Raw genomic sequence first — 21,907 nt, 5'->3', positions numbered from 1 at the left:
GGCGTGATGTGACATATCTTGTGAGATAGACCAAGGTGACAGTATACCAGACTTTTCCTTTTAATGCCTATCAATCTGTTCAATCTGCCCCAACAGCAAAGTTTGGATCCTATTGATGAGGTGGCTGCACTGATTGCTGCTACTGTGCACGACGTGGACCACCCAGGGCGCACCAATAGTTTCCTGTGCAACGCAGGAAGCGAGCTGGCCATCCTCTACAATGACACGGCTGTGCTAGAGAGCCACCACGCAGCACTGGCCTTCCAGATCACCACAAGAGATGATAAGTGCAACATCTTCAAAAACATTGAGAGGTGGGAGATTTACTACACAAGTATTGGGTCGACTCACCAAAAAATTAAAGTTGTCATTTTCTGTACATGCTTTGGCTGTTCATAGGTCGTCAATCACAAAACTAAACTTAGCCCTTCTGCTAAACTGTTGAAGTCAAGTGGGTGTCGCTACATGTCTTAGATTACCCGTCAATACAAAGACATCGTTTTCACATGCCTCCACCTTGAACAAAAAATCCAAAAACTGAAAAAAATTCTGGATTAATTGAAGTCATAGGGGTCTGCGTCCAACAACAGCAAAACTATATTGAAACATCCGTTTACAAACTCTCACAACAGCTCCTGTGTGTGTGTGTGTATATATATATATATATATATACTGTATATATTTACAAGTCTCATTTTTCCAGTTGAATGCTCAGTACTTCCCAAACACATACATTTACTATTCAAAACACTTCCACATAAACGTCCTCACACAAGGACGAGTCGCGCATGTGCGTTTTTTATGCAAAGGTGTTTTTATATGGTAATGTTCTTGGCAATAATGCATGTGTTTGGGAAGTTCTGAGAATACGACTGGACAAATGAGACTCTGATCATACTGCATGACTGTGTGAGAGTTTCTAAGCAAGTGTTTTAATTTAATTTTCCTGTTGTTGAATGTGATCCTCTGTGATGTCAATACTTCAAAAATAAAGTGTGTTTTTTACAAACTTGACACGTTTGAAAGTCACTTGTGGTCCATTAGGAGTGGACCCAGGACCCACCTTTGGACTGTGACCCACCAGTTGGGAACCACTGGTGTTAATGTTACAGTGACAGTAAATATATCTGAAATAACAGCAGTATCAGTGTAATAATAATTAAGTGATTGACAAATAATGAAATCATTTGATAACAATATGATAATCCTCATTATATATGATTGAGAAAAGTCACATTTTATTTATTGAAATTCTTATAAAGAAGTGTTTGTGATACAGACGTCACCTGAAGTATCATAAGTGGACAAGCTAAGTCTGCATATGTGCCGATGAAAGCAATACTGTGTGTGTGTTGACAGCGGCGGGGTTGTAATGTGATTTGAGTCCCAAAGCAGAATAGCTCACATGTGCTGGTCCCCTCAGAGGGGGAAGGTGAACAAAGCATCCATTCATCGCCAGTGTCACTGCAGTCAGAAGGGGAAAACTGTTCACACGGGTTTCCATGCTATTTACCACACTGTCATCTCACTCGCTCTGTGTCTCTCCTCCCCCCCTCCTTCATCTGATTCTGTCTGTCTCTCTCTCTAGGAATGAATATCGAACACTACGACAGGCCATCGTTGACATGGTGCTCGCAACTGAGATGACCAAACACTTTGAACATGTCAACAAATTTGTCAACAGCATCAATAAGCCACTGGCTGCTCTGGAGGAGAATGGGGTGAGCATTAAAAAAAAAAAAATGCTTTCAAATGTTTTTATATTTCGTATCTGAGTAGAAATAGTACTTCTAATTTTAGCGTTTATTCTAATAGATCAGTGTTGTGTGGCAGAGCAGGAAGGACACACAGGAGCACTCAGACACTAGATAAACACAGCTATTGTAATCTCATTCTGTCACACACTGTCGCAGAATCGTACTCGGTCCAACAGTATGCGAGCAACAATAGTTTAAAGAGCCTGAGAGATGATGATACTGGTTCGGGGGGACTTGTGGCCTGTTGTTGCCTGGGCTCAGATATCTTTGTGGGGAGAGAATTTTACAACTTGGTACCATTTTTCTCATCTGTGTGTGGAATGCTCAACACAGACATTTAAAAGTTGTCTTGCCCTTTAAAGGCAGGGATGATCCAAGTAATTGATTCAATGCTGATTTTTCTCTGACTTGTCACACTGAGTGTAACCTCTGTAAGAATTTGTTGGTTTGTACAGATTAAACATTCAAAGCTGGGGTCGGCATAAATCTGGAAAAGGCAAAAAGATGGCAGAATTTGAAAATACACCCCCTCTCTGTCCTATGCCCCTCCCATAAGATGACCACGGGCATATGCACGCACTTCAGTAATCCAGTGTTTGCCATACATTGATTTATTTAATCTTATTTCACTGTAGAGCTGCACACAGCTCATCCACTCAGCCCCTCCTTTCCCTGCTCTCTCTGTATCAGACCACAAGTAAGACAAGAATTGGCAAGCCAGCCACCCAACCGTCCCTCCACCTCGCTCCCTGCCACTGTAGACTGCCTCTCAGGGAGGAGAGCAGGAAGCAGCTTGGGAGACGGACCTTTAGTCGGCTCAAATTTGGCCAGCAAAAAAAAAAACCCAGCGCTGGGTGTCACAGTGGGTTGGTGGCAAGCAGCAGCACCAGGTCCAACCTGTTAGCTGATCTGGCGGGGAGTCTGGGCTGTCTGGTCCCCTGGAGCTGGGGTTTGTGCTGGTTGGATTCAAGTTGCTGTGGCTGCTGACTGGGGGTCTCTCCCTGGAGCTGCTGCCTGCTCTCCTCCCGTTGAGGTGGTCGGTAGCAGCGGGGAGTTGGGATGTAATTTGAGGCAGCCGTGAGTCTTCAGCGCTAGTTAGCAAAAGGCTAAAGCAACTATTAGCAGCACTTTCTCTCCATCTCTGAAACAGTGTCCACATTTTATTTCATTTATTGCCAGACTCTCTTTTGATAAGTCCGTCTTCCTTTCTTGGGTTACTTTGCAGTGTAGGCAGTTGTTGCCAATGCTGGAATAGCAACTTTCTCTCTCTCTTCACCATAGCATCAGGCTTTCACTGAAGGGACGTGCACACAAATCTACATTTGTAGAACAGCAAATAGGAACGTCCTCTCTCTGAAATGACCTACGATTGGCCAAAGTCTACCGTCACGACCTAGATTATCTAAAGCCTGAAAACAGAGCCAAAAGGAGGTGCAGTTTTCTCTCAGACCACTTGAATTACAATATGCTCAAATCTTATTACTGGATTTTTGCCCAGTGACGCCAAAATTAAGCTGCCTACCCCAGCTTTAAGTGTTTGATATAAATTGTAATGGAGTGTAAGTTTACTCGATAAAAAAAGCCTTTTGGTCTTTGTACGGTTCAGCGTACTTTGATTCAGTTAACCTCGAGACTCAAATAAAACAGAGAGCTCACTTATCTCGGCTCGGCAGAATAGACCTTCTGTACTTCTGCTTAACATCATTGTCAGTGAATTCAATCTTGAAACATACAGCGGGTCTGCAAATCATGTGACTGCACGAACCAGGCCGTACTCTTTAACATGTTAGTGCTGCAGGAGCTCATAATGAACACGCTCTGAATACAGACTCGCCCTCTCCATAAAGGAAACTAAAACCTTCATCAGCTGCCAGAGCCATATTTCATCTCCCCGGTTTGGTTTATGTACAGACAGTTATTTTTAAAGTTGTTCAGCTGCTGTGTGTGCTATAAGGAGCTGTCTATAGCCACTAATACGTAGAACTTAAGTTGTCTTTGTGCTAATGGGTCTGCTTCTGTTTTATTTTTTGTTTGTATTTGTTGTTGTTTTTTTAGGGAAACAATGATGAGGAATCTGTCAAAAGCGTTCTGACATCCCCCGAGAATCGCATCCTTGTCAAGCGGATGCTGATTAAGTGTGCAGACATCTCCAATCCATGCAGGCCTCAGGAGCTCTGTATAGAATGGGCCGGACGCATCTCCGAGGAGTATTTTGCACAGGTAATTAGAGAGAAACAACAACACAGCGTTGATGGTGTGGGGAGATAAATCCAGCAGGGAGCAGCTGCACTGTGATTTTTTTTTTTGTAATTTATGTATTTACTGCGCGTGATGATCACATGTGCTGTCGTCTCTGTTACAGACGGACGAGGAGAAGAGACAAGGTCTACCAGTGGTTATGCCTGTGTTTGACAGAAACACTTGTAGCATCCCAAAGTCCCAGATTTCCTTTATAGACTACTTCATTACGGACATGTTTGATGCATGGGATGGTAAGACTGCACAGCATAATGCAAACACCAGAGATAGATACACTGCTATAAATCTGCATAATTAGATAATAGGATTAAAGCAGGGTTTATATATCTGTGTTGAATCAACACTGTACCTAGGCTCTGCATAGATGCGATACTGTACCATAGCCAGCCCCACAGAAAACGCCATAACCTAAGTCAGTGGTTGCCAACTGGTCTAGCCACGGGGTCCAAATTTCTCCGTAGTCATTAGTTCAAGGTCAAGTAGCTGTCCATGAGTCACTTACTCTACAGCCGGAAACGGTACTTTAGAATTAAAGCTCTGTGCCAGAAATTCACTGTACTTCAAAATAAAATGTGTTTTTACAAACATGACACATTTGCGAGTCATTTGCATTCCATTCAGAATGGACACAAGAACCACTTTTGTACTGTGACCCACCAGTTGGGAACCATTGGCCTTAAGGTGTACCTCCCCAAAATGTAACTACACATCGTGGCGACACAGACCTCCTGTTTATTGTTGTAAGCTGAAAACCATTTCCCTCAGTGGAAACAAAGCTTTTATTTACTTTTATTTCAGGGATAAGAAATAATAAATTAAGACAATAGAGCCCACATAAAAATAGCATTTTAAATCCTGTGTGTGATTTATCCTGGCCTTGTATGAGTATAGGAAAGTCAGCTAACTGCTAGGCTAATTTATGCAAAAGGAAATGTCTTAAGCTAATGCTAATAACATTAGCCTGTTGTATTTGTGGGAAAAACGTGTCTAGCAGGAGACGATTGTTTTATCTGTGATCCTTGTGAGATGTGATGGAGCTACATTTTGTACTTTAGTTCAATATGATGATGTTTTATATGTGTTTTAGTGTGTTAGGTAAGTCAACCAAACTTAAATGCACTTCACAGAAACTTAACACAGTGGCATAGAAACGCTAACTAGCATTTTGGAGGTGTAATTGCAGAGCAATCCGGACACTCCCCCACACACTAGTGTAAATGCTCCTATGTCACATGCGTTTTCACGTCAGCCGCTGTAGCCCCCTACATGCTTGGCACACGGGAGAAATTTCAGTTCTGCAACCTTGCCACTAGATGTCACTAAATCCTACACACCAGACCTTTAAGAAGACAATTGAGTATAATGTTTAGAAGTCTTCTAAAGAAATGGGAAAACTTGTATGAAGTGTTATGATTGCACTGATTCAATACACCAGCCCGGCATCAGTGTGGATACTGATCTTGTCAAGCTGATCTGTTATCGACCAGGATGTGACCAAGCCACATGAGATACAGTTTCTTTGTCAGTGTCATTATAAAATATATTAAATTATAAATGACTGTGGGCCACCAACAGCCACAGCAGTGTGTCTTACCTAACATAAAAATGAATCCAACACCAGTGAAGAATACAGATTTTTAATTTGGGAGAACTGGGAATGTGTGCTTGGTACTGGCAGACATCCTGAGTTGAGGTTTAAGAGAGAAAAATTCACAAAAAAAAGTCTTACAAAAAATATGAATAAGATAGTGGTGTTGATTTGAAAAACACATCACACCATCATTAAAACCAAACTGGCAAATCTGATTTTGAGATCCATCTTCCTTTGTTGTCTCTCCAGCTTTTGCAGACCTCCCGAATCTTATGCAGCACTTGGACAACAACTTCAAGTACTGGAAAGGCCTGGATGAGAGGAAGCTGCACAGCCTGCGACCGCCTCCAGAGTAGGTGCTGCAGTGTTGGGCCCTGGGACTCTGCAGCCCGGGGCAGCCCTCCTCTCTCCTGCTGGGGCGTCTCTCTCCCTGCCAGCCCAGCCAGCCAAAGGGCCTCCTCGCCTTCACTCTCCTGCTTCTGTAGCACGCCGAGCGTCCACATGTCCGTCCATCCAGAAACCACAGAAGGACTTCCTGACAGGCAGTTGCTGCAGCAATATTGCTGGCTTTACAACCCTGTCAGACGAGAACTGTGACAAACAGATGTGGACACACAGCATCCTTATGAACTTCTCGTGCCTCTGGGGCATTCGCAGTGTAGCTGGTCAAGTGACATGACTGAGAGAGGGTCCTTACAGGCCTCCTGGCAAAGCATCCGTCCCCTAATTACCACGTGGGCAATCCTGTCTGCCTGTGAAGTTGCTGTTTGACTAAAAACTGTTTGTTTACTGAAGGAGCGAGCGACACTGGAGGAGTGGGTGGAAGTGTGGCCTGCATATGAAGGTGTCAGGCCATATAATCACCTCTGACCTCCATCCCTGTGCTCGCAGCAAGGCAGGACTGCTCCTTCTGCCCCTGGAGGCCACACCATGAAAGAACACTCCACTGCTTTTTTTTTTTTTTTTTTTTTTTGTCGGCAATATTTTCATGTGTCCTTCAGAAACACATCCAAGTTGACACATTGCTGTCATAACAGAACAGACATGTGGGAGGGGATGCTTTCCTTTTGGGTCAGGGAGTGGATCTTTACTTTAGGCCACTGCTGAGAGACAAACACCTCAACATCATGATCATAGGTAACTAATTACAGATGATTTGGTATGTTAATTTTTTCCTAGATGTTCCATATTTTCTATATTAAGATTAATAAATGAATTAGTTGATAAATAAGAACAAATTTCAACAAGAGAGAGAAAAGCCAAAGCTGATGAAGACAAATACTACTATAGCTCTCAAAAAAATTCACAATTATTATTCATATGAAGCATTACCATATTAAACATTTTTATTTTCTTATCAAAAGTACAGTACCAGTTTGAATGAACACTTTTGTATTGCACTGTAAACAATATTAGAAATGTCTACGTCTCAGTGATTTGTCCAGGGATGGGATGTTGCATTGTAGAATAAGCTGTTATTGTTGATCATCAGGAGTTTGAGTGTGTGCATGCGTGCGTGCGTGTTTGTGTGTGTGTGTGTGTGTGTGTGTGTGTGTGTGTGTGTGTGCATACATGTGGGTGTGTTTGGGTGGTAGGTGTGGGCGCGTGGGTGTATTCATTGTTGCAACAGTCCCTTACTCTTGGTTTAATGCTGTAAACCGCTTGACATTTGACAACAGCAGAAATATGTGAAAACATTTTGGACTTGAAAATTTTTTCTCCCAGAAATTTTTGTATCTGGTTTATCCTACTGAAAAGACTGCCTTATTTTATACAATATTTATACAGTACATCCCACTGTGCAACTGCAACGGACATCTGGAGTTTTTATTATAACATAGTCAGAAGGTTATGTTCAAGTAAATCTCAATATTTTTATAGACAATGAATTTTACACTGGATTTGCAGCAAATGAGATCAACCATTCTAGCTATCTGAGTACCTGTGAATCGGATGGTCACACAGAGCATGTATACAGAGAACTAAATGGTTACGAAGGATGTGGATCGCAGAGTTGTCTATCACTGTCTTTAAGCAGTCTCCTAGAGGCCAGCTTGCATTGATTTTTGATCAAACGTCATTCTATTTTGGCCACTTGTCCAACATCCTTATGCACAGCCCCAGGGAACAGCTTTTTGTTCAAGGCTGGTTTCAGATTAGGATACTAATATATGTTAAAGATTGTTGCTTATTAAGAAATATTTCCTCTTTAAACAGTATATAAATGCCATAACAGCTAAGCAAATGATGGTTAATAAGACGCATTGACCACGGTTATCTTTGTTTCTCTCTTATGACAGAATTGTACACTCAATCAGGGGATTTGTTTGTTCCTTCTGATTCACATCTTGGTCTGAAGGCACGGAGAAAAAAATTTAGAAACTATTCAATGAAAAATAAAATAATGTCAATTATAAGTTTGCCGTCTATTTCCTGATTCAGCATCTTTCTTCTCGTCTTTTTTTCTCTCATTCTCTGGCCTACAATATTGCCTTATTAATTTATTTAAAGGAGCAGTGTGTTGGGTTTGGTGCCATCTAGTGGTGAGGATTGCGACCACAACCAGCTGAAACTTCTTCCATGTGCCAAATGTGAACTTCCAGTTATAATTCCTTCTTTGTTTGGGAGGTTTGTACCAGGAGCTGAATTATCTGCAGATCTAAAGACGCCGTTCAACCGCCAAATTCTTTCCTGGAGAGTCAATAATTCAAACTATAAATATATTAGAATGTGGTCAATAAATCAAATAGACTAAAAACTTGAACAAGGTGAACTCTGAACTGTGAGTCTGCCTGAGCTGGCTGGAGAAAGTACTGGAAAACTGGAAACACATGCTGGAACTGATCCAAGTGGACGTGTGATGCACTGGTGGGATGTAAGTTCATTTACTCAAGTACTGTACTGTACTACAGTTTTGAAGAACTTGACCTGTGTAGGCCCATTTCCATTTTATGTTACTTTAACATCCACTCCACTACATTGTGAAGGCACATACTGAAGGCCTAAATAATTGACACATTTTAAAGAAAATAATGAGGATGATAATTTAAAAAGGTAATGCATGGGGACAGAAATGTTGCAGAAATGAGTCAGTCTTAAACTTCATTTTCCAATTATGCATGTTTATAATGTTGTCAGTTTACATGTTGAATCTTTTTTTACTTCCTTTATATGGTCATCATATAATGATACAAAAGCATGGAAGAATAAAAGCAATAACGAGAAGAACAAAGGGTACATATATACTTAAAATTTGATTTGTCTTTTAAGTGTTTTCAAAGTCACAGTTTCAGTTCATGGTTGAGGTGGTGAATTATTGGGTTTCCTTTCAGACCATTTGCATTTAAGGATGAAAAACTTACCATATAAAATGAGAAGATTTAAAATAGAAACATGACCTCTATCAGATCACTTTTGCCACAATAAAAAATAAGTTACACATAACGTCAAGAAATTTTCAACATCTATCCAGAACAATTTTACATAAATACATTAATAAAATAGATAAATTACACAACACACAGGAATTAGAAAAATATTTCCTGTATTTATGTAAATGGTTTGTTTTATAGATTAAGTGTATAATTTAAAAATACACCTCACCAACCGTATTGTTAACAAAATGTTTGTTATATTAGGACACGATTAATTGTTAATTAATATTCTCAAATTCCAATATTGATTGCAGCAAAAAAAGTTGCAGGGCAGAGTATTATATTTCTAAAAATAAATAAATACATTTACACATTTTTCATCGTTTATGTTTCACGTTGGACTCGTCCACTCTCACAGACGCTCCCATGTTACGTAACATAAAAACAGCTCGTCAGACTTTGCGACAAGTCGTCAGAAGAAATCGCCAGAGCGAGCAGACTGATGGCTCCCGTCGTCCAGCGTCGGCTGTATTAGAAACTGTTTTAATTTTACTGCAGATTTAGTGGAGTGGTGCTATGTCTTCGGGAATGACTGGACAAACACCGTGAGTTTACATTTACTTTGTTTTCTTAATTAAATACATTTGATAACTTGAGTAATACGAGCTAACACCACACTGCATATTTGCGCCGATCGGTTAGCTAGCCAGCTAAGCTAACGCTAGCCGCCGTATTTGCCAGTGTAATCAACCAGCTAGCATACTCTGTTGTGGCCTGCTAACGAACGTTAGCTTGCGGGCTATCAACTGCGCGCGTAAAAAGTTATGAGAATTGTTGAAAACTGCATTCCTCTACGTTTTAGATAAATGTATTAATAACAGGAAAGCCCAAAAATACGACTGTAAGTTACGTTACTTGCTAAGTTGGCTAGCTCAGCATTAGCTTTAGTATCAGTTAACGTTAGCTAACTTTGGCTGTTGTTAGCTTAGCTGACAATTAACAGTTACGAAATCGCAACGCCTCTGGCAGTTGGCACAAAATAAATATGGTTTTGTTAACTTAATCAGAAAGACAGGTCGTTTATCAACAAAAATATATTTAAAGTGCCACCATTTAACTTTTAAGCGACGTCAGTACACGTTTGGTTGCCACCAAACGCTATCAATAAACATTACATAAGTGTGTACTATTACCCCTTGTATATAAACGTGTAAAACTTTGTCTAAATAAGTGGTGCATAACAGAGAAAGAAAGTTAAAACGTGTCCCCGTCTTCAATTTCCACAACTCAATTATCTAACTAGCGTTATTACCACCAAAAGTATCTAGGCAAAGACACTGAAGTGGCCATTTAATCTCCTAATTGTTTCACCTCTCAATTTAGATTCACCAGATTAAATATTTATGAGCTCATTACTTGACACTTCACTATTATACTGTTAGTTTACGTTTCATATACTTTTACTGACTGTTATCCAACTGTTTACACCTTTTTAAGTATATATTTATACTCGTCATTGTACATATATATATGTACTACATTCAGTTAATACATTTGCAATGACTGTAAAATTTTGAAGGGTGCCTGAAATGTGATTGCCAGCGACTGCTTCTCTGTAATTGTTATATACATGATAGATAATATCAACTTGAAATGGAAAGTCCATTATCTGTTGATGTTTTGCTTTTACGTAGTTTCTTGTTAAAATGGTGTAGTAAACGTGCTTTAAAGTATGCTTATTTAATTGTCTGTTTGATGTTGTTTTCTTTTATTCTTGAGGTGCCTATCCAGCCGATGGGATAAGCCAGCCCCATCTAAACAGAGTGTAGATGTAAAGCAGCAGAGGAGTAGTGAAAATGCTGCCCAGTCTGTTTCATTATCAGGAAGCGTCAACACTGCTGGTTCAAACAGCACAGTCTCCCAGCCACCACAAACAGGAGAAAAGCCAGCACCTCAGGGAGGAGTTGAAATGGCTGCGGCCATGGCTGCTAAAATAAATGCCATGTTAATGGCAAAAGGAAAGCTATTGACTCCTCCACCATTACTTGCAAAGGTGTGTATGATGGAAATAGTTGTTGAAAATAACTGCATAACATTTCTTGTTTATGGCATCCTGAGAGGGCTTATAGTTTCATTGTCACCCCACATTTCTTTTAGACCCCTCCAAGCGTGCCTGTGCCAGCCACTACAGAAGAAATGGTAGTAACAGAGGTCGACATAAACGATGTACCGCTTAATTGCAGGGACCTTCTTACTAAAGGCAAAACACAGGAGGAAGTAAGTGAAAAGTGGTAGTTTGTCGGTGAAGATTCTCAGTCATCCAGGTCATGGTAATCGCACGTGCTATATTGTAGGCAACTGGACTTGTTTGCGTTTCTTGAAGACGTTTCGCCTCTCATCCAAGAAGCTTTTCTCAGACAGTCAAAGAAGGACTGTCTGAGAAACTCAGGAGGATTTTCAACAAACACCACATGCCTGTGCACTTAAAACCCAGTAACACACTGAGACATAAACTTGTCCACCCCAGGGACAAAACACCCAGACATAAGTAGAGTAATGTAGTTTATGCAGTTCAGTGCAGCCATGAATGCACAGATTTATACATTGGGGAAACAAAACAACCACTCCACAAGCGCATGGCACAGCACAGGAGAGCCAGCTCCTCAGGTCAAGACTCAGCTGTCCACCTACATCTACAGGAGAAGGGACACTCCTTTGACGACAGCAATGTGCACATCTTGGCCAGGGAGGAAAGATGGTTTGAAAGAGGAGTAAAAGAATCCATCTACATCAAGCTGGAACTACCATTGTTAAACAGAGGGGGTGGCTTACGACACCACTTATCACCCACCTACAATGCAGTCTTGGGAACCCTCCCCAGACGACTTCACACCTGGTCCCTCCTGACCCTAACGACTCACATGGTGGCCAGGTGGGTCAATGACTCACATTGTGACCTTAACGACTCTGAAACTAAGAACTCACATGTGACCCCTACGACTCTGCAAGGGTTCCCACCCACACAGGGTTTAAAGCCTGCAACTTTGTACCAGTCCTTTAGAACTGAAGAAGCTTCTTGGATGAGAGGCGAAACGTCTTCAAGAAACGCAAGCAAGTCCAGTTGTCTACAATATAGCGCTTATGATGACAGTGGTAGTGTTGCATTTGAAACACCACATTGGTTAAAATAAATGGGAGATGTGAGAAAAAAAAGGTTAAGAAAGGTGTTTAACAACTTTGAATAAACATCTTCTCTATAAATCCCTCTAATGTCAAACTTCCTTTTACCTTTTTCAGATCCGACAGTTTAGTGGAGCAGTCGTCTCAACGAAAGGTCATTACATGTCTGATGCTGAAAAGGGAAAAGCAGGGTATGTACAAAGACCAGCGATGTCCCGATCAAGTTTTTTTGCCCATATACACATCCACATTCTTTACTACTGCCCAATCTGATACTTTATTTAACCAAATCATGTTCAATAATCATCAGGGTTCAACGCTAAGGTTTTTTTTCACTTGCCCTATAAAAATTGTTTAATTTAAGCGGCTATCAAATAACAAAGACTGCAGTTATTTTTATGTTATGTAATCTTTATTCACACTGTATTTATTAATTAAAACAACATATGTCATGTATTGTAGCTTAATTCCTACACAAAAATGACAGTGTCAGGGCTTAAAGTGAAAAACTTGTCAATCGTTCTCCGTCTGTAATTTTGCGCCCTGCTTGAGCCATGCCCACCTCTATTTATTTTTCACCCCTCTCTCCAGTTCTGCTGTATTAACACCGGGTTTAATATATTTTGCTTCCATCTCTCTGCCCTGCTCTACTCTACCAGTAGACTACCACATCCACCTGTTGCACAAAACGCACACAGCAGTGTTTCCCCTAGGATGGAGTTGTAGCAGCGGAGGTGAAGCACACGCATGAAAAATAATTTTCACATGCGTGAAATTTTTTTGTATGTTTGCAAAGCACAGCCTGCTGGGATGTTTCTATGTATCTACTGGCACCAGAAGGGCTCTTTAGGACTAAGTACATACAGTACATGTGTGCACAGTAATGAGCAGGTGAAATGTCTGTCTAGCTTACATATGAGGTGTCTCAAGATTTAGGAAAATACAATTTTATTGAATATAATAAAAGTAAAAAGTCACATGACATGCTGCTGTTTTGTGCTATGACCTATTTAAGTATTGGAAGTTGTTACTTACGTGACAACGCCTGAACGCAGCAGCTGTTTGTCTGTGTGTAACAGCAGTCTGTTGATGGTTATTTACACAGTGTCCATAACAATAACTTTGTCAGCTGACAAACTGCACTGGGCTCGGGGTCAGGTTTGGTCAGGAAAATGCGGCCCGAGCCGCTCTAGCGTGCTCACCTGTGTGTGTGGCGGAACTCTGCTGTGCGCGATACAGAGAGCAGAGGAGAATTGTTAACGCGTGACCATGTAGAGACAGAAATGACACGATGACATAACACCATAAATAGTATATTGTTATGTTATTATATGAAGCGTCCGTCGCGCAAAATAATATCAATGGGGGCTGTGGGCAGGACATTGTTACACAGCATGTGTCTGTGACTTCAGGCAGAGAGACCGCTGCATCAGAGCAGAAGAGCACGTTTTAAAATACATTTATTTTATCAATTAGTTATTAACTTTTACTATTTTTAGCAACTTGCCCGATCTGGCAAGTGAGTTGTTAGTTTACATGCCCGACCGTGAGTTTTACTTGCCCTGGGCAATCGGGCAATCGTTATTGTTGAGCCCTGATTATGTATCTGACACATTAAGAGTTGTAGCCTACTATTTGGCACACCTTTCATTAGTATTGGCTCCAGACGTCTTTAATGAAGACATGGTGTTGTTCCTATCAAAGACATATTCCATAAATTAAAGTTTGACATCACTTTTGCAAGTATACTTACTTGATGCCAGATGGTAAACTAGACAATATGGTGTTTAGTTGTTTTAATGAAATGTCACTATATTTAACAAGAGTACAATTAGGGCTGAAATGGTAGGGGGTTTTTTTAATACAAGGAAACAAGTACCATAACCCCAGCAGTTTAAAATCATGTACAAACAACAAAGTCATAAGTACTCCAGCCAAGGAATAATAAATAATATGGTTGAGCGAGAGAGTGACAGAGGCTGTGCTCAGGTTACCAGAAGTTGTCAAGTGGCAGTAAATGTACAGTGTAGGTTACAGTTTGCCCATGAATAAACAATGCAGCTCTTCAAGACCCAAGATGGTCACCGTGTCTTGCTTTCCAGCTAAAAGTAAAGGGAGAGTCATAGTGTGCTGCTCTCGGATTCAGTCCAGAGACAGCACATGTTGATCTGCTTAGCTTGCAAAATGTTCAGTGTCTTTTTCATTTGGCATTAACCTCACTTTAATGTGCTTACTGTAAAAAAAAAAAAAAATACTTGAAGGGTAAATAAACACTTCAGGTCACTGTATTGCCCATGAGACACAGCCGAGACTCGAGCCTGCACACAGCCGGTGCAGACGGGTCATGATACATGATGACAACTAAACAAAGATTATATGCACTCCTGTAACTTTCACCAGCCAATAAAAGGAAGAACAAAAATGGTGGTGATGATGGTTAGTAGCTCACCCCTGTGGTAGGCATCACATGACTGCAGTATTGCAGTTATTGACACAGCCCTAAGGGCACCGCCATGGAATAAAAATTAAATCAGTCAGTTACCATATGAAATAAAATTCACTAGTGTTGCCATGATAATGAGAAGATAAGTGAACAGCAGTGTGGAAGAATGTAGAAGTTCTGTGTTGTCCATGACATTTCTGATTGCTTTCTTTCAGACAAAGACCTTTATATTTGCATGTCCAGGGAAAGAACCAAGAGCAGGTCAATAGTAAGTAGCACTTTTTGAAAATCTCAATATGCAGAGTCTGGCATCATCTTCATCTAATGCAATTCACAAATGCCTGTTCTTTACTGCTGATTGTTGACATCTCTGCATCATCAGAGGCTGTGCAGAGGATAAAGGAGATCATCTCCGAGGACGTGTTGAGGGCCTCAGCAGCATCAGGAGGACAACAGGTGCCTGTAATGCCACCGCTCACACTCTACCCTCAGCCTCCTCGCCCCGTTGTCACCCCACCTGTGCCACGGATGCCCACCACCAACTCAGTGCCAGGACATCGGCCGGCAGCTCCTCATTCAGGGGTAAACGGCCATGATGTTTATATTGATATTTATCTGCCTGTAACTAAACAACAAACTCAAAGTAATTAACAAACAAATCTAGAACTGAACATCAAACTAACTGTAAAAATGGAGGCAGCACAGTCATCGGCCACTAGCTTGTAGAAAAAGTCCTATTGGTGCTGCTTCATCGGCCCAACCAATGAATCAGTTGAGCTCTAAAATAAAGCAATAGTCATTTATTTTGATGTGTAACTGTGGCACGTGAAAATTAGTTCATGTGCAAAGTGAAATCAGGATTATGTTTTATACAATTCATAATGTAGCTCATGTCTTTTGTGTTGAATATCTATTCTCTGTGACGTCTCATGTCAGAGTCAGGATTTTACAAATGGAGGTTAAGAAAGTGAGGCAAATGAAGACCATGTTGCCTTCACTGATACCCACCTCCTAAATTAAGCAGCAGAGAGAACGTCCCTGGTTGAAAGGGAAAAGCCTTGGATTTCTGCACCTGCTTACAAAGCCGCTCTACATCCTATTCTGACTTATAGATGTCAATAAAGAACCCTAATTATTTATCACATTTTTCCTACATCCACAGAGTTTTGTGCACACAAAGATTTTTGTGGGTCTGGACCACGTGTTGCCCTCGTTCAACGTGAACGAAAAGGTCGAGGGTCCAGGAGGTTCGTACTTGAGTCACATCCAGTCAGAGACAGGGGCTCGAGTCTTTCTCAGGGGAAAAGGTTCTGGCTACATTGAACAAGCATCAAAACGAGAGTCCTTTGAGCCTCTTTACGTCTACATCAGGTATGTTCACTTCAAATGGTCACCTCTTGCTAACTGTTCAGGATTTATGATTGATTGTTATTGATTTATGTTTTCTCACTCTGTGACAACATTTATATACGTTTACAGTGTATTTGTGATGATCCATAATTAATGAACAGATGAATTTACTTTTGTTACCTTTCATTAATACAATAGTAACAAATGTTAGTTAGACACAACTTGCCTACAGTGTGGCTCTTGTCCAAGTCCCTTTGTCCTTCGACTTGATAAAAGCCAAAATGCGACCATACACTGGCTTTTATGCACGGGGTGCCAGTCAGATTGCATCCATTTACGATTGCTGTCGCTCAGCTATCCTCACCAAAACTCCAGAAGTAGCCTAGCTTAAAATGTGAACATAACACAAATGTTTATATTAAGTTATGTTTCACCATCCAATTGATTCATCCGTAAAGAACATACAGCCTGGTCTTATTAAATTGTCAAAGGTGATCATAATGTCGAGAATGGGATTTTAAATTTTCGATTATTGAATACTTTGCATGAGCATGTTACAGTCCCGGAGGATTGTTAATGTGCACCTCCTCCTGTACTGCCTTAATATGCACATCCAGCACATCCAATGCATCAGCCGCGCCTCATTTATGGTTTGACTAAAATGAACAATGACAGCAATATAGTCCACGATGAGCAGCACTACTATCAACCTGCGTAGTTGTCCCTCCATTGTGTCTTGCTTTGCTCCATTCAGACCTAAGCAAGACAACTGTACATCTGAATATACCCTGAATCCGCCGTCTACGTGCCCTGCTGCATATAAATGCTAAAACCTCTTTCTTTTTGCTCTCTGTTTCATCATATTTAACACATGACCATCTGTGTGTCACAGCCACCCAAATGCAACTGGTTTGGAGTCGGCGAAGAAACTCACTGAGAGTCTGCTGGAAACTGTAAGTTCATGATATTGTCGCCACAAATAAAGTTGTGTAAGTTTAGTTGTATTATATGAGTCTGATGGGAGGTTTAAGAAGGTGAAACTATTAAAGCATATAGTTTTCACTGATACCCACCTCCTAAAGTGAAAGTGGTAGCGTGAACCACCTGATCTCCAGAGATAGGTCTTGAGTGCTCTGCACCTACCCACAATGCAACTCAGCTGTTGAAAATACATCAGCACAGCCTTTGTGAATTGTTTTGTAGCTCCTTACATAGTTTTGGTTTTCTTTGACTCTCCAGGTGAGAGCTGAAAGTACCCGTATGATGTCGATGTACACAGCCACAGGCTCAACACAACGTGAGTACTCTTTTATGTCTTGTAACTAATCCCACAGGGTGACCAAATATCAGCCACTAGCTGCCTGCATTCTTCTTGTGGTAATTGATCGTCCCTTGACGTCTTTAGTGACTCAACAATAGGATGAAATAGTACGTCACACTTGTCAAAACACCGTTAATGATTCATGTGATATGTGCTATTAACCCCACGTTCTATACTTTCATTTCAGCATACCCAGCACATGGATTTCCACCTAATAGCAATTACTCTAGCCAGGGGTCCTGGTATAACTACCCAGCAAATGGGTATGCTGGCGGCTATCCAGCGTACTCAGGAGCCAGTGGTTATTGGAGTAATGCAAATGGTCCCCCAAGTCATTCTAACATGTCGACAAACCCTCCATCTTCTCAGGCAATGGTTCAGTATCCGGTGTGTCCTAGGAAACCGCATCCCTATCTCGTCCAGGTAATTACCAAAGATTAAGGCTGCCACTAATCATTGTGTTCTACATTCATGTATTTTTTATTATGTTGATTGATGTAACTTGTAAAAAAAATTATGATATAAAGCATGAAAAACAGGTAAAATATTTTAAATTATTTTATTGCCATTGCTTTGTCAGTCATTTAATAGACTGACCACTTACTGAGTTTAAATCTGCACACACATGCCACGATCTTCATAAAATGTCATGTTAAAAGCTTCTGAGCTCATAGTCTGTGTAATAATCTATATCATAAAGTTGTCAGGACAGTGTCAAGGGAGTTTAGCTTTTTTTGTGTTGGTTTTGCTCTTCTTTAGGAACCTGGTAGCAGTGAGACAGTGGAGCCTGAAGGATCTTTAAACACCCCCGCTGACCCAGGAAGTCCCAAACGTCATTTCCAGGAGGGGGCTAAAGAAGAAGAGGTTAGCTCAGGAGTACCACCTGTACATGTCACTGAAAGATAACTGTCTTTTTTTAATAGTTGACCTGTTGAAGTTACTGCTGGCAGATTCACTGTCCAGTCTTCACCATTCATAGAAAATGAAGTAGTTTCAAGCATCACTGCAAAAACCATGAAATTACACACCATTATATCCCATGAAATGATGGTATGAAAAGTGAAAAGTGTGTCAGTTTGTTCATCCTATGTGCATGCTGTCACTGTAGCGACTTGTTGAGTAGTAGGTCACGCAAATGTTATTTAAAGATCAAATGACCATCCCTAATACAAATGGGCATTAAACAAAGCCGAGCAGTGTTTTTTCACCGCAGGCTGCATCAGTGCTGGTCTGAAAATGGATATACAATGCTGACCATTTGGAAACTCCCGACATTAACTATCAACCCTGAAAGCTCTGTTAAATTCATATCTTTGTCTGTCATGAGACATATCTGTGAAGATTTAAATTAAAACCATTACAATTGTGGCAATTAAATTTAGTGTAGTGACTTTTCACCCTTTTAAAATAATTTGAAATGTGTATTTTGAAGTTAAAAAGTATAAATATGAGCAGTACTTCTCATCTTAAATATTTTGTACTTTTCTTCTCAGCCCACCAACAGATCTCCAGAGCCTGCTGCTCATGAAGAAGCTGCACCTCCTGCCTCCAGTGTTGGAGAAGAAAAAGTTGTAGAAAGGTCTGTTAATAGATCTAATTTCCTTTGTGTATTATTGTTCGTAAAGCTTGTGTGGTGTGGATATTGATGTTTTTCTCTCTTCAGGATTCTGATGCCTCCACCACCACCTGTCTTTGTGGTTCCTGCCCCTGTTGCACGCAAAAGGCCGAGAGACATGGAACCAGAAGATCCAGTCAGTGTGCCTGGCAGCGCCGCGTCGATGGGTATGCCTTTCTTTCTCCAAATATTCTGAAAGCCCGAGTACTCAGACAACAGCGTTGCCAGATGGGAAATATTTAACTATGGTGCCAGAAGCTTAAAATGATTGGATTTTGAGAAACAAAAATCGTATGCAAGTCATCTTCACAAAAACAAGTATTTTAAAACTCTCTGACATGCCTACAAATTTTCCCACATCAATTTTTTAAAAGCAGGCTGATGTAGCTATGATGCGTTAACGGGAGTATGAGTCCGAAAGTCTGACTGTTTTTGCAATAGCCCACTTACAAAATTAAAAACAAGACGGCACGATTGGAAACCTTTTTCATATTCTGCAGGAAACAGCCATGGTCACAAGCTAAAGTAACTGAATAATTGGGCTTACTGGTGCATTCAAAACTACCCCAGTTAAACTGAGCATACCTTAGTGAGAAAGTTCAAGATCCTAAACAACAGCCGTGGTCATGAGTCATGCTCATCACAGCCTACACCAAGCATGATTGGCACAGACGCAGTATCCATATTTTGCTGTCCTGTTCATGTCGGTAAATTAATTAAAATTAGAGAGCACAGACTAAAATCAAGTACTAATTGTAAGTGTCATATAATAGAGCTGCCCCCAAATTATCAGCTGGGTAAAGCCCCTTAAAATTTAATATGACACATGGTGACACTCTGTTGTACAGGGGGCAAAATTATCGTCCAAATACGATAACTGTACATCTGGCAACGCTGCTCAGACATGTCTGTTGCATGAAATGGCATCTCCCCCCATGGAGGAATGGGGGAGGAGTGGAGACCTGTGTGACTCCCTCCACTGGTAGAAACCACTAACACGCTCTTCTTGTATATGTTTTTTGTCTTTCCCTTGTTTTCTCTCTCAACATGTGTCCCTGGACCTGCCTGTAATGGATGTGTGCTCTGCTGCCGTTTCATTTGATATCTTCCCTCCCCTGGCTGCGGATCAAACGAACTCAAAACCACCGCTAACATGGGGCTCCGCAATGGGTTTCCTTTTTGTTTTCTCTTGCTTTGTCTCTCCGCCCTCTCTTTCTCATGTCCCCCCACCTTCTTTCTACTTTTCTCTGTCTCTATATTTTTATTGTGCCCTTGCAGGTGTTGAAGGGGAGGTGTGCGAGAAGAAGTCTAAAGTGGACGAAGATGCATCGGGGCTAGTGCCCTACGGAGGAGACTCCTCCGATGAAGAAGAGGAGAGGACACGCAGCAGTAAGACAGATAACTCATAACCCCTGCCCTGCCCCATCCCCACTGTCCAGGACACCCTCAGACCCAAAGTCTGCATTCACAATATTGACACGTTTCTCAAACTCCATCAAAGGAAAAATCCACCCTCGCATTTTCATACACTGTTTTAGGACCATACCAGTGTTTTGCCACGTGTTACTCCATTTACTACAAAAGATTTATCTGCTATTGCTGACCATTTTCTGTGCAACCCCCCCTTTCCATTCAAGCAGTCATGGTTTTCCATTCATCTCTGTCTACTTAGACACTCGAAATTTGTGGTTCCACTTTATGTACTGACATCCATTTGAGGACTTAAAAGACAGCTGACACTGTCGATTTGACAATCTTAATATAGCAGTAATGTAAAGAACAGATGATTTGTAGTAAACGGGCTGAACTTATAAAAAAAAAACCTGGTATGGTCTTTGAATTATCACCAGTTTCTGATGTTTGTTGCTTTACTGGACTCTTAAAGAGGTTTTTATTTTCTCGTCCTGGCTTAGGTTTGTTTGTGTATTGTTGAGTTATTTAATTTTTCTTCCAGAATACCTACCTGTCACCCATCACACAGTGGGTGTTAACATGTTGGGCTTATTTTAATTTATGCCCACCTATATAGCAGCTGTAAATATAGAAATATAGACGGCCCGCCAACTACTTCATTGTCGTTGCATGTTTGTAGCCACATAACTTAAAATGGAGCACATCTTGTGGCTTCATGCTCATTGGGGCATTTTGAGGGTATGGTTTCAGAACATACAAGTCTTTCCTCCCTTGTGTTATTGCTGTTTTCATAGAAGCCTTTCTTTCTTTACTCTAAGGCTCTGTCTGCACGTATATGGATCATTTTTAAAATGGATATTTTCCCCTCTCCATTTAAAAAAAACTGTCCACACAATCTCTGTTTTATAAAATAACTTTGCACACACTAGAATGCAAAAACAACTCCAGACGTTCACTGCTGTTGGCTGTCTCACACAAGGTTTTAAAGACTACAGGCTAATGTTACCTGTTTTAAAAAAACAAACTTACTCCTTCTATAAAGAGGTGAAGGAGCTCACTAAAAGATTCGAGTGATGCTCTGGACATGCTAAAGTTTTCCTACTAGTCCTCATGAACAATCATCCCACTCAAAATTATCACCATCTGCCATTTCGCCTGGGCCTGATCCAAAACCAGTGGTTCCCAACTGGTCCGGCCACGGGATCCAGATTTCTCCTAAGTCATTAGTTCAAGGTCAGTGTCATACTGGCGTTTGGCCATGCTGTCGAGCTAGTTTGCTGTCTCTGTCAAGTAGCTGTCTTAATCATTCCCTCTACAGCAAGAAACAGCACTTCAAAGTAAAGCCTCTGTGCTGGAAATTCACTGTACATCAAATAAAGTGTGTTTTATACAAACTTGAAACATTCACGAGTCACTCGCGGTCCATTCAGAATGGACCTGTGACCTACTTTTGGACCGGGACTCACCAGTTGGGAACCACTGATTAAAACCATGGACGCTGGACCAAACATTTGGCGCAGCAGTACTAAGTTTTAAATGTAAAGTTATCATGAGACAAAGCTCTGGTAACAAAGTGGTAGCCCACCGTTGTTGTTATGGTTTCT

At 40.9% G+C, this 21,907-nt stretch overlaps 2 protein-coding genes across 2 annotated transcripts in view; both read left to right on the top strand.

The window, feature by feature from the left end:
- pde8a (phosphodiesterase 8A) overlaps nucleotides 1-6,580 on the top strand; it is a 66,034-nt gene extending 59,454 nt beyond the window's left edge. The window contains exons 18-22 of the mRNA XM_050044838.1: nucleotides 97-314; nucleotides 1,589-1,721; nucleotides 3,813-3,977; nucleotides 4,120-4,249; nucleotides 5,857-6,580. Of these exons, the coding sequence (XP_049900795.1) occupies nucleotides 97-314; nucleotides 1,589-1,721; nucleotides 3,813-3,977; nucleotides 4,120-4,249; nucleotides 5,857-5,963 (753 nt within the window). The 3' untranslated portion in view covers nucleotides 5,964-6,580. The remainder of the gene's footprint in view (nucleotides 1-96; nucleotides 315-1,588; nucleotides 1,722-3,812; nucleotides 3,978-4,119; nucleotides 4,250-5,856) is intronic.
- Nucleotides 6,581-9,453: 2,873 nt separating this feature from the next.
- LOC126390542 (KH homology domain-containing protein 4-like) lies at nucleotides 9,454-21,280 on the top strand. Its single transcript, XM_050044900.1, has 14 exons — nucleotides 9,454-9,586; nucleotides 10,761-11,034; nucleotides 11,139-11,258; nucleotides 12,279-12,352; nucleotides 14,820-14,872; nucleotides 14,987-15,186; nucleotides 15,767-15,975; nucleotides 16,847-16,907; nucleotides 17,194-17,251; nucleotides 17,463-17,698; nucleotides 18,035-18,139; nucleotides 18,769-18,854; nucleotides 18,939-19,057; nucleotides 20,169-21,280. The coding sequence occupies exons 1-14, from the start codon at nucleotides 9,558-9,560 to the stop codon at nucleotides 20,297-20,299; spliced, it is 1,755 nt and encodes a 584-aa protein (XP_049900857.1). The 5' UTR covers nucleotides 9,454-9,557; the 3' UTR covers nucleotides 20,300-21,280.
- The last annotated feature ends 627 nt before the right edge of the window (nucleotides 21,281-21,907 follow it).

This window comes from Epinephelus moara, chromosome 1 (genome assembly GCF_006386435.1).
Source record: "Epinephelus moara isolate mb chromosome 1, YSFRI_EMoa_1.0, whole genome shotgun sequence".
Lineage (NCBI taxonomy): Eukaryota > Metazoa > Chordata > Actinopteri > Perciformes > Serranidae > Epinephelus > Epinephelus moara.
This window is presented reverse-complemented; position numbering and strand designations above follow the sequence as displayed.